The 14209-nt window shown below is 39.4% G+C and overlaps 1 protein-coding gene across 1 annotated transcript in view; it reads right to left on the bottom strand.

The window, feature by feature from the left end:
- Window positions 1–14209, bottom strand: part of sars2 (seryl-tRNA synthetase 2, mitochondrial) — a 31881-nt gene that overhangs the window by 5882 nt on the left and 11790 nt on the right. The window contains exons 5-13 of the mRNA XM_058633286.1: window positions 13759–13813; window positions 13603–13666; window positions 12194–12299; window positions 12053–12100; window positions 11827–11935; window positions 10057–10102; window positions 9877–9964; window positions 8430–8542; window positions 8182–8275 (exon numbers count right to left, since the gene is read on the bottom strand). Of these exons, the coding sequence (XP_058489269.1) occupies window positions 8182–8275; window positions 8430–8542; window positions 9877–9964; window positions 10057–10102; window positions 11827–11935; window positions 12053–12100; window positions 12194–12299; window positions 13603–13666; window positions 13759–13813 (723 nt within the window). The remainder of the gene's footprint in view (window positions 1–8181; window positions 8276–8429; window positions 8543–9876; window positions 9965–10056; window positions 10103–11826; window positions 11936–12052; window positions 12101–12193; window positions 12300–13602; window positions 13667–13758; window positions 13814–14209) is intronic.

Here is a 14209-nt window from a genome sequence, read left to right as displayed (position 1 = left end):
CGGCTCATTTTTGACAGGTATCTGACTTAGATGAACACGGCTCATTTTTGACAGGTATCTGACTTAGATGAACACGGCTCATTTTTGACAGGTATCTGACTTAGATGAACACATGAACACGGCTCATTTTTGTATCTGGCTTAGAAGAAAACGGCTCATTTTTGACAGGTATCCGACTTAGATGAACACAGCTAATTTTTGACAGGTATCTGACTTAGATGAACACATGAACACAGCTCATTTTTGACAGGTACCTGACTTAGATGAACACATGAACACAGCTCATTTTTGACAGGTACCTGACTTAGATGAACACAGCTCATTTTTGACAGGTATCTGACTTAGATGACCACATGAACACGGCTCATTTTTGTATCTGACTTAGATGAACACGGCTCATTTTTGACAGGTATCCGACTTAGATGAACACATGAACACGGCTCATTTTTGACAGGTATCTGACTTAGATGAACACATGAACACGGCTCATTTTTGTATCTGGCTTAGAAGAAAACGGCTCATTTTTGACAGGTATCCGACTTAGATGAACACATGAACACAGCTAATTTTTGACAGGTATCTGACTTAGATGAACACAGCTCATTTTTGACAGGTATCCGACTTAGATGAACACAGCTCATTTTTGACAGGTATCTGACTTAGATGAACACATGAACACGGCTCATCTTTGTATCTGACTTAGATGAACACGGCTCCTTTTTGACAGGTATCCGACTTAGATGAACACATGAACACAGCTCATTTTTGACAGGTATCCGACTTAGATGAACACAGCTCCTTTTTGACAGGTATCCGACTTAGATGAACACATGAACACAGCTCATTTTTGACAGGTATCCGACTTAGATGAACACAGCTCATTTTTGACAGGTATCTGACTTAGATGAACACGGCTCATTTTTGTATCTGGCTTAGAAGAAAACGGCTCATTTTTGACAGGTATCCGACTTAGATGAACACAGCTAATTTTTGACAGGTATCTGACTTAGATGAACACGGCTCATTTTTGACAGGTATCTGACTTAGATGAACACAGCTCATTTTTGACAGGTATCTGACTTAGATGAACACATGAACACGGCTCATTTTTGACAGGTATCTGACTTAGATGAACACATGAACACGGCTCATTTTTGTATCTGGCTTAGAAGAAAACGGCTCATTTTTGACAGGTATCCGACTTAGATGAACACATGAACACAGCTAATTTTTGACAGGTATCTGACTTAGATGAACACAGCTCATTTTTGACAGGTATCCGACTTAGATGAACACAGCTCATTTTTGACAGGTATCTGACTTAGATGAACACATGAACACGGCTCATCTTTGTATCTGACTTAGATGAACACGGCTCCTTTTTGACAGGTATCCGACTTAGATGAACACATGAACACAGCTCATTTTTGACAGGTATCCGACTTAGATGAACACAGCTCATTTTTGACAGGTATCTGACTTAGATGAACACATGAACACGGCTCATTTTTGTATCTGGCTTAGAAGAAAACGGCTCATTTTTGACAGGTATCCGACTTAGATGAACACAGCTAATTTTTGACAGGTATCTGACTTAGATGAACACGGCTCATTTTTGACAGGTATCTGACTTAGATGAACACGGCTCATTTTTGACAGGTATCCGACTTAGATGAACACATGAACACGGCTCATTTTTGACAGGTATCTGACTTAGATGAACACATGAACACGGCTCATTTTTGTATCTGGCTTAGAAGAAAACGGCTCATTTTTGACAGGTATCCGACTTAGATGAACACATGAACACAGCTAATTTTTGACAGGTATCTGACTTAGATGAACACAGCTCATTTTTGACAGGTATCCGACTTAGATGAACACAGCTCATTTTTGACAGGTATCTGACTTAGATGAACACATGAACACGGCTCATCTTTGTATCTGACTTAGATGAACACGGCTCCTTTTTGACAGGTATCCGACTTAGATGAACACATGAACACAGCTCATTTTTGACAGGTATCCGACTTAGATGAACACAGCTCATTTTTGACAGGTATCTGACTTAGATGAACACATGAACACGGCTCATCTTTGTATCTGACTTAGATGAACACGGCTCCTTTTTGACAGGTATCCGACTTAGATGAACACATGAACACAGCTCATTTTTGACAGGTATCCGACTTAGATGAACACAGCTCATTTTTGACAGGTATCTGACTTAGATGAACACATGAACACGGCTCATTTTTGTATCTGGCTTAGAAGAAAACGGCTCATTTTTGACAGGTATCCGACTTAGATGAACACAGCTAATTTTTGACAGGTATCTGACTTAGATGAACACGGCTCATTTTTGACAGGTATCTGACTTAGATGAACACGGCTCATTTTTGACAGGTATCCGACTTAGATGAACACATGAACACGGCTCATTTTTGACAGGTATCTGACTTAGATGAACACATGAACACGGCTCATTTTTGTATCTGGCTTAGAAGAAAACGGCTCATTTTTGACAGGTATCCGACTTAGATGAACACATGAACACAGCTAATTTTTGACAGGTATCTGACTTAGATGAACACAGCTCATTTTTGACAGGTATCCGACTTAGATGAACACAGCTCATTTTTGACAGGTATCTGACTTAGATGAACACATGAACACGGCTCATCTTTGTATCTGACTTAGATGAACACGGCTCCTTTTTGACAGGTATCCGACTTAGATGAACACATGAACACAGCTCATTTTTGACAGGTATCCGACTTAGATGAACACAGCTCATTTTTGACAGGTATCTGACTTAGATGAACACATGAACACGGCTCATCTTTGTATCTGACTTAGATGAACACGGCTCCTTTTTGACAGGTATCCGACTTAGATGAACACATGAACACAGCTCATTTTTGACAGGTATCCGACTTAGATGAACACAGCTCATTTTTGACAGGTATCTGACTTAGATGAACACATGAACACGGCTCATTTTTGTATCTGGCTTAGAAGAAAACGGCTCATTTTTGACAGGTATCCGACTTAGATGAACACAGCTAATTTTTGACAGGTATCTGACTTAGATGAACACGGCTCATTTTTGACAGGTATCTGACTTAGATGAACACGGCTCATTTTTGACAGGTATCTGACTTAGATGAACACAGCTCATTTTTGACAGGTATCTGACTTAGATGAACACATGAACACGGCTCATTTTTGACAGGTATCTGACTTAGATGAACACATGAACACGGCTCATTTTTGACAGGTATCCAACTTAGATGAACACATGAACACGGCTCATTTTTGACAGGTATCTGACTTAGATGAACACGGCTCATTTTTGACAGGTATCTGACTTAGATGAACACATGAACACGGCTCATTTTTGACAGGTATCTGACTTAGATGAACACGGCTCATTTTTGACAGGTATCCGACTTAGATGAACACAGCTCATTTTTGACAGGTATCTGACTTAGATGAACACATGAACACGGCTCATTTTTGTATCTGGCTTAGAAGAAAACGGCTAATTTTTGACAGGTATCCGACTTAGATGAACACAGCTAATTTTTGACAGGTATCTGACTTAGATGAACACGGCTCATTTTTGACAGGTATCTGACTTAGATGAACACGGTTCATTTTTGACAGGTATCTGACTTAGATGAACACGGCTCATTTTTGACAGGTATCTGACTTAGATGAACACGGCTCATTTTTGACAGGTATCTGACTTAGATGAACACATGAACACGGCTCATTTTTGACAGGTATCTGACTTAGATGAACACGGCTCATTTTTGACAGGTATCTGACTTAGATGAACACGGCTCATTTTTGACAGGTATCTGACTTAGATGAACACATGAACACGGCTCATTTTTGTATCTGGCTTAGAAGAAAACGGCTCATTTTTGACAGGTATCCGACTTAGATGAACACAGCTAATTTTTGACAGGTATCTGACTTAGATGAACACATGAACACAGCTCATTTTTGACAGGTACCTGACTTAGATGAACACATGAACACAGCTCATTTTTGACAGGTACCTGACTTAGATGAACACAGCTCATTTTTGACAGGTATCTGACTTAGATGACCACATGAACACGGCTCATTTTTGTATCTGACTTAGATGAACACGGCTCATTTTTGACAGGTATCCGACTTAGATGAACACATGAACACGGCTCATTTTTGACAGGTATCTGACTTAGATGAACACATGAACACGGCTCATTTTTGTATCTGGCTTAGAAGAAAACGGCTCATTTTTGACAGGTATCCGACTTAGATGAACACATGAACACAGCTAATTTTTGACAGGTATCTGACTTAGATGAACACAGCTCATTTTTGACAGGTATCCGACTTAGATGAACACAGCTCATTTTTGACAGGTATCTGACTTAGATGAACACATGAACACGGCTCATCTTTGTATCTGACTTAGATGAACACGGCTCCTTTTTGACAGGTATCCGACTTAGATGAACACATGAACACAGCTCATTTTTGACAGGTATCCGACTTAGATGAACACAGCTCATTTTTGACAGGTATCTGACTTAGATGAACACGGCTCATTTTTGTATCTGGCTTAGAAGAAAACGGCTCATTTTTGACAGGTATCTGACTTAGATGAACACAGCTCATTTTTGACAGGTATCTGACTTAGATGAACACATGAACACGGCTCATTTTTGACAGGTATCTGACTTAGATGAACACATGAACACGGCTCATTTTTGACAGGTATCCAACTTAGATGAACACATGAACACGGCTCATTTTTGACAGGTATCTGACTTAGATGAACACGGCTCATTTTTGACAGGTATCTGACTTAGATGAACACATGAACACGGCTCATTTTTGACAGGTATCTGACTTAGATGAACACGGCTCATTTTTGACAGGTATCCGACTTAGATGAACACAGCTCATTTTTGACAGGTATCTGACTTAGATGAACACATGAACACGGCTCATTTTTGTATCTGGCTTAGAAGAAAACGGCTAATTTTTTGACAGGTATCCGACTTAGATGAACACAGCTAATTTTTGACAGGTATCTGACTTAGATGAACACGGCTCATTTTTGACAGGTATCTGACTTAGATGAACACGGCTCATTTTTGACAGGTATCTGACTTAGATGAACACGGCTCATTTTTGACAGGTATCTGACTTAGATGAACACGGCTCATTTTTGACAGGTATCTGACTTAGATGAACACATGAACACGGCTCATTTTTGACAGGTATCTGACTTAGATGAACACGGCTCATTTTTGACAGGTATCTGACTTAGATGAACACGGCTCATTTTTGACAGGTATCTGACTTAGATGAACACGGCTCATTTTTGTATCTGGCTTAGAAGAAAACGGCTCATTTTTGACAGGTATCCGACTTAGATGAACACAGCTAATTTTTGACAGGTATCTGACTTAGATGAACACATGAACACAGCTCATTTTTGACAGGTACCTGACTTAGATGAACACATGAACACAGCTCATTTTTGACAGGTACCTGACTTAGATGAACACAGCTCATTTTTGACAGGTATCTGACTTAGATGAACACATGAACACGGCTCATTTTTGACAGGTATCTGACTTAGATGAACACATGAACACGGCTCATTTTTGTATCTGGCTTAGAAGAAAACGGCTCATTTTTGACAGGTATCCGACTTAGATGAACACATGAACACAGCTAATTTTTGACAGGTATCTGACTTAGATGAACACAGCTCATTTTTGACAGGTATCCGACTTAGATGAACACAGCTCATTTTTGACAGGTATCTGACTTAGATGAACACATGAACACGGCTCATCTTTGTATCTGACTTAGATGAACACGGCTCCTTTTTGACAGGTATCCGACTTAGATGAACACATGAACACAGCTCATTTTTGACAGGTATCCGACTTAGATGAACACAGCTCCTTTTTGACAGGTATCCGACTTAGATGAACACATGAACACAGCTCATTTTTGACAGGTATCCGACTTAGATGAACACAGCTCATTTTTGACAGGTATCTGACTTAGATGAACACGGCTCATTTTTGTATCTGGCTTAGAAGAAAACGGCTCATTTTTGACAGGTATCCGACTTAGATGAACACAGCTAATTTTTGACAGGTATCTGACTTAGATGAACACGGCTCATTTTTGACAGGTATCTGACTTGGATGAACACGGCTCCTTTTTGACAGGTATCTGACTTAGATGAACACATGAGCACGGCTCCTTTTTGACAGGTATCCGACTTAGATGAACACATGAACACAGCTCATTTTTGACAGGTATCCGACTTAGATGAACACAGCTCATTTTTGACAGGTATCTGACTTAGATGAACACATGAACACGGCTCATTTTTGTATCTGGCTTAGAAGAAAACGGCTAATTTTTGACAGGTATCCGACTTAGATGAACACAGCTCATTTTTGACAGGTATCTGACTTAGATGAACACATGAACACGGCTCATTTTTGACAGGTATCTGACTTAGATGAACACGGCTCATTTTTGACAGGTATCTGACTTAGATGAACACAGCTCATTTTTGACAGGTATCTGACTTAGATGAACACATGAACACGGCTCATTTTTGACAGGTATCTGACTTAGATGAACACATGAACACGGCTCATTTTTGACAGGTATCTGACTTAGATGAACACATGAACACGGCTCATTTTTGACAGGTATCTGACTTAGATGAACACGGCTCATTTTTGACAGGTATCTGACTTAGATGAACACGGCTCATTTTTGACAGGTATCTGACTTAGGCCAGTGCTGAATAAACACAGACACTTCCTGTGGCACTGATGTCAAAAACCTGTGGTTGTTTATCTTACATTTACGATCATGGGTTGTTGTAGGATGAGGATGTAAGAGATTCGAATGAAACAGACTGCAGCGCTTGATCCTGATGCTTGACTTGTAACAAATAAAGTCTGGTGTCAATGGAGTCATCTCACCACCATGTTATTTAAAGAAGGAAATTCATAGACTGCTTAAAGAGTATCTTAGCTTCAAATGTTTCTTTATGTTGCTTGAGTGATTTGATATATTCTATTGTATATTGTCATATTTTTACTACTTCTCATGCCTCCTTCCATCTTGACATCTCCATTCAAACAATTAAACACTATTGTAGCCGTCTACTGGACAGACATGTTGCTGCCATGGATAAAACTGTCAAAGCTATAATGCTTTTTCTTGGACACCTGTAACAGTTAAGAGAAAGTGGAGGAGAAAGAGTTATATGTTGAAACTGAGTGACCTCTGCACACCGGTGGTACAAAGTTGATGTAATCTCATGTGATGTGGGAGGTAACAAAGATTTAGCGTATAAACAAGGAGGCAACACTCTGAAAACAGTGGTAGATAGAGCCGCTCTGACCTCAGATCTTCTACACAGAGGGACTTATTATTAGGGAATACTTTCTAAGTTGCTATCTTTTTCTTTTATTTATTTATTTTTTATTCATTTTTTTTTTCATGTTTTTGCAAGAAAGACAACAAAGATTTTGTTTATTTTTCTTCATATTTGACCACTAAAGAAAGGTCACTGGTCGGCCCCCTGAGGTAAGCATATATGGCACCATCACCGTGGCAACATGACTGATATCAGTCATGTTGTGCCATATATGCTTACCTCAGGGGGCCGACCAGTGACCTTTCTTTAGTGGTCAAATATGAAGATCCCTAATATATATTAGGGATGAGTCCTAGAGTAGCAGACTCAGGGTCAAGCTTTCAGATATACTGTAAAACTGATACTGATAAGTTCAGATGTATGACTTCACCTACGGTACTAGGTGAAGTCAATACTCTTGACTTATAGTGAAAACCAAGGATTAGGCGATGACACATCACAAGTATGTGGCCACTCTGGTCATTGTTTGTCATTAAAAAAGATGTAAAAAAACAAAAAAATGGATGGATTGGGAACATTCCACATACTTATGATCATCATGATCTGCTAGTCAATACATTCTGTATTTAAAGTGGTTCATTTGATCAAATGATGATCTGATCACGTGTTACTTAGAGGAAGCTACAGTACAGTACACAGCAGTGATGTGATGATGTGATGATGTGATGATGTGATGATGTGATGGTGCTAACCTCTCCAAAGCTGTTTCTCCCTGGCATCCAGGCTTCAATGTCATACTTCCTGTGAGCAGGAGGACCCAGTTCCTGTGTGGGCATGTCCAGCACTCTAAAAGAAAACACATACACACACTATAGCTCAGAATAAAACTTATATAAAGCAAACTAATATTTAAAATGTTTTGTAAGACCAAATGGATGTATGCAGGTGACAGTGTGTTGCGTGTGTGTGTGTGTGTGTGTGTGTGTGTGCGTGTTGTGACCTGTAGTGCAGCTCCAGAGCAGAGAACATCCCTTTCTGCAATGACACAAACTCGTCTAGCAGCTGAGCGCTCTCCTCTCCTGTCTCATCTGCAGTCACTCCAAACATCTCTACCTAAACACACAACACACAAAACACACACAACACTCATTAGCACATTTATAGTCATTCCTTTTTCTTCTTTTAAACATATATATGTATATATATATATATATACACACGTACATACATATATACACATACATATATATACAAATACATACAGTACATATATACATATACACATATGTGTATGTATATATATATATATATATATATATAGATATATATATACACACATATATATATATACACACATATATACAGTTGAAACCAGAAGTTTACATACACTATATAAAAAGACACATGCTTTTTTTCCCACTGTCTGACATGAAATCAGACAATCACCTTTCCTGTTTTAGGTCAGTTAGGATTACCAAAATTATTTCTATTTGGTAAATGCCAGAATAATTTTTTTTAGACAATTTTTTATTCCTTTCTTCAAAGTCAGAAGTTTACATACCCTAAGATTATTATGCCTTTAAACAATTTGGGAAAGCCCAAATGAAGATGTCATGTCTTTGGAAGCTTCTGATAGGTTTATTGACAACATTTGAGTTAATTAGAGACACACCTGTGGATGTATTTTAAGGCACACCTGAAGACACACTACTTCTTTGTGTAACATCATGGGAAAGTCAAAAGAAATCAGACAAGATATCACAAAGAGAATTGTGGACTTGCACAAGTCTGGTTCATCCTGATATCTTGGCTGATTTCTTTTGACTTGAATTTTAAAAACACTCTAAACACAAGGTAGTTGATGCGTGCTCAACATGATGGCGTATCGTTATATGATGTTACCATGTTGCCATGGTAACGATGCAAAGTCGGATTTTTGCAAACAAAAACAAACTGCTACAACTTCGCGAATCCTGGTCCGATCTGAACCAAACTTGCTAGGATTGATGATAGTCCGGCCCCGAAGACGCTGTATGAAAATATTCACTTTCAAAAACAGCGCGCCCTGGTGACGGCAGACAATATGACCTCTGGTATTTAAATGAACTTGTCCCAGAGCTTTTGTGCGATCACCTTCAAACTTTGTGAGGTCACTGTGAACAAGTTGAGGAGCTTAAGTAATCAACAGTTTTTTAAAATGTCACATGGTGCACGAGATAGGGGGCGCCAAAGTTGGCAATAATTCATATTTTTCAGAAAAGACAGCGAAACTATAACTTCAATTTCAAAAACAGCGCCCCCTGGTAACGGCAGACAGAATTACTTACAGTTTGTGTTGCTGCTCTAACAGGGATTGTAGTATCCTCTTGAAACTTGATATGTGAGACCACACACACCCACACCCCCCCACACACACACACACACACATTTGTTTGTATCTTTCAGACCTTGTTGAAGTGATGAACTCTGTAGAGACCCCACGCCTCTCTGCCGGTGTCGGTCTCTGCTCTGTAGCAGGTGCTACTGCACACCGTCCTGCAGGGGCGGGAACACATGTCAGCTGACCTCAGATGTTATCTCATTTAAACAGTATCTGCTGCAAACTTTGATTGACAGGTGGTCCTCACCTGACAGGCAAGTCCCTCCAGTTTACTGCATGATCCATGAAATAGCCTGAGGAGAAGACACAGTCATCAGGTTACTTCTTAGGACAAATTGATGTCTCAGGTTCTCGTTTCCAGTTGGCTGCAGCACGCCTGTTCTCTTTTTACTCAAAACATGATTTATTCAAATAACTCATCTATTTATCAGGTCCAGGAAAAACATTATTGTTATTCATTAGTCCAGTGTTTACCGCCTTATCCTTGAGTGTCCAATTAACTACACTTTTAAATCACTTCCATTTACTTAAACTTACTTTTCTGTCATTGGCTTTAATTTTGTTTAAATAGTCTCTCTTTTTCAGTTTAAGAACATTTGTCATTTTAAATGGGAGAAACATTAAAAAGCCACAGCTGGAATCACAACTTTTGTTGGTTTACATACTGTGATATTCTTTCATGAAAAACATATTACACATATTACAATATTAAAGGTAAATAATGAAAAGTCAATAAAATAATCATTATTATATAAAGTAATAATAATAATCAGCTAAATACACATTAAAGGGTAACTAAATCCCCTTTACTGAGGCTAACGCCAAAAAAATGCCAAGAAGAGCTGAGTGAGGGAGTGGAGGAGGGAGGGAGAGTGGTAGAGTTGTACGTCTCGAGACCGGTCTGAAGACCCCATTTATGTGTTCTCGGTCTTGTCTTTGTGTGTGTGTGTGTGTGTGTGTGTGTAAAACGGAAGTCACCAGTCTCATGCAGTTGTGCAGTGATGACTCCACCCACATTGAGTAGGGTGTTGTGCCGAGGTGAGGCGAGCTGGGACCATAGTGGAAAAGGGCCTGTGTGTGTGTTATAATCACATGCACGTGTCCTTATTCTTATTACTCCCATTAAATCCCATTCTTTAGACAGTTGTTGTTTTGTCAGGTGACTTTGGGATCAGTCAGTATCAGTCCTGTCAGTCCTCAACAGTCTCAGTCCTCTAACAGTGGAGCAGTAACAGCCGCACAGTCTGAGAAAACATTCACAGTGAGTGAGCTCACATGACATAAACTCAAAAATAAAACCTTCTCATATGTATTAAGTGTAAACTGAGCTGACCACAGTATGCTGCTGTTCTTCAGTTCATGTGAGCTATGGTGGAACTTTTTTTCCCCCCCGGTCTCAGTCGTGTCTTGTCTTGTTCTTGGTTTACGCGGTCTTGACTACAAGTCTAGAGTAGAGAGCAGTGATGAAGTGACACCTCCAGCATTTATAAAAGGGGGAGGAGTCTGGAACAACAAGATGGTAAGAAAGAGTGAACCAGTAATGCAAGTGTGGACCAAGAAAGCCAATGGCAACATTTGAAGGGAGTAGATGTTTTTGTCACACATGTATAATTTCAACATTTTACATCTCGATCAACATAATACATTACTAGATACCCATATACGCTGGTTTACACCTGAAAAAAAGTGGCTAAAGTGTTTAGTTACACTTTAAATAAAATATGCATAATAAAGAAGGAACTCTTTACAATCTCTTTAAAAACAGTGGGACACAATCAGAATGTAAGGGATAGTTCCAGTTTGTGGTTATGAGGCACGACACAGAAACATGGAAAACTGATTTTGGCCACGACATAAAAGACTAGAAACTGACGTTTACGTACATTTGTTTTACAAAATGTAAAATCACAGCACATGAGCTGCTCATTAGTACTAATAATAGACAACCATATTGGTTATGTATTGTTACAAATAAATGAAAAGCGTATTGCAATCACAGCACAGGCACCATATTCACCTGCTATCCCAACCTCCCCAGTCCCAGCCAGATTGAGGTCTGGGAAGCGAGCAGGGTCCAGGGAGTAGACCTGTGAACGGTGAGCATTCGGCTGCATCCCACAACCCTCCTGGACACAATGACAAATCCAAGCAAGAACAAGGCATGATGGGACGGTTTGTAGCTTGAAGATACATTTTAGTTTTGCACACATTACAACTCTGTGTGTTGGAGTTGTTATACTCACAAACACTGCCCCCTTCAGCATGTCAGGAACAACCATGGGAATGAAGCCCTGCAGTCAAAGCAACACACAAGGTATATGTATAGGTATAGGTTTACAAAATACATTGAACTTTATTTCCAAATGTTCTAAACATGAGCTTACCTGTTGCTGCAGTGTGTCGAGGGCAAAGTTTTGGAGAGCAGTCTGAAGCCTGGCCCCTGCTCCCCTCAAATAGTATGACCTGTGACCTGAGACGTGAGCTAAATGCCTGCCGGAGACAACACAAACAAACTATACAAATCATGCATGTCAAAGATCATTTGCACAAACAAATAGTGCACAGACCGTACTACAACGGGAAGAGTACCTGACACTAGGAATATACCCATACCACAATTATTCAAATGTAAGTCCTTGCCGATACCAAGTACTTAATAATGCAATTACAGCCAAAAAAAGGTTGAAACTAATTTTATTTGTCCAACTTTGACTGTGAAGAAAATACAATATTGGATACTATTGCTGCCATTTAAACATTTACAGTCTCCACTCCAAAGCATTGGAAGAGTGAGGCCAATTATTTTATTTTTGCTATAAAACGATTCGGTAGAGATCAGTATTTCAGCTTTGATTTCCATTTACATCGACATATGTTTGTAATGGAACACAGCATTTTACTTTTAGGTGAGCAAAACTATACCTTTGCTCACCTACTGTAAAAGTTTAGATTTCCTGCATTTTGAGCTTTCTTTCATCAGAAGAAGAGGAAGGATGCCAGTTTCAAAAAGTAGTGAATTAGATTTAAATAAATACTATTTAAACGGGAGGTAGATCAAACTCGAAGTTGTGTGTGTGTGTGTGTGTGTGTGTGTGTGTGTCTTGTCCCGGTCAGCAGGCTAACAGCTGTTTGCTACATAAGGTGTTTGTGTGTTTGGAGAAAGCATGTGCCTCTCTGCTCCTCGTCAGCACAGTTACAGGTTAACAGCTTGTTGTGGGAGAAGTATGTTCATTAGCTGACATTGGAGTGTTTTCATGTAAACACTGTCATAAACAAAACAATTAAGTTATTGAAGATGCATTGAACTATTATTTATTCATTTAAATCAAGGGAAAACTATAATCTGTGTTGCTGGGATCCATTTATCATAACTTCTCACGTCTTATAATAATAATAATAATGCTGTTTTTTTACTTTAGGATATACCACACCTGGTTAATAATATATATATGGTTAATATTTATCACATATGTTCCACCCACAGATGAAGCTCTCTTCCTGAGGAACAAGAGTAAATGCAGCAGCAAAAGAAGAAGGAAAATCAAATGTTTGCTCATGTTTGTAAGTCGACTGCCATCACTCACCATTCTGGCCCCACTTACTCAAATTTAATGGCAAATCCTTTACTGTGTCATGCTCTACTTTACTTATCTTAAAGTACTTTGTGAAACACCATAAGGGGTACTGGGTGCAGGATTGGAGGAGTTTTATGCAAAAACAAGGGCAGCATTAGACTCAATCTATATAGGACTTGTTGCATTCCTATGCTGCCACCAATAACAGTCATCCTCACCTCTGCCTGATGAGACCTAGCTCCTCCCCCAGCTGTACATGGCCCCTGGGCTTGAAGTCAAACTCTACAACAAACAGTGAGAGGTTTTTAAATGTAAAATGTGTCATGAAACCCTTTCATCCAAAGCTCCATCACAGCACAGATCACATCAATCACCTGGTCTCTGTCCCACCAGTTCCACCACCCTTGCCTGGCTCTCATCTCCAACTGGCTAATAAAAGAAAAATAAACTTTAATCTTTAATTAAACTTTTAATCATTCATCATCATTCAAGTTTGTTTGAAGTGTGGTTGAGTGAGGTACTGACACATGGGTAATGTTCTGATTATCAGCCTCTTCCATGGTCAAATCCTTTCAAATCTGATCAGATCAGATTTCAAGCTCATTTAGCCTGCTTGAGTAAAATGTCAGGTCAGCATAAGTCCGGTGTGCACAAGACAAGACAAGAGATGCAGAAGGCAGGGAATTCCAAAAGTATTTGGCATATTCCACATCCCAAAATAGACAGGACTGGACCACATATAGCAGCTCAAAACAGGCCTTATTTTGCCTACCATTCTTGCTTGAAGGAGAAAAAGTCAACAAGTGCACTGAATTCCACAGATGG

The sequence above is a fragment of the Solea solea genome, chromosome 7, assembly GCF_958295425.1.
Source record: "Solea solea chromosome 7, fSolSol10.1, whole genome shotgun sequence".
In the NCBI taxonomy this organism is placed as follows: Eukaryota; Metazoa; Chordata; class Actinopteri; order Pleuronectiformes; family Soleidae; genus Solea; species Solea solea.
The sequence above is the reverse complement of the archived record's forward strand: the minus strand, read 5'-3'. Positions and strand labels throughout refer to the sequence as shown.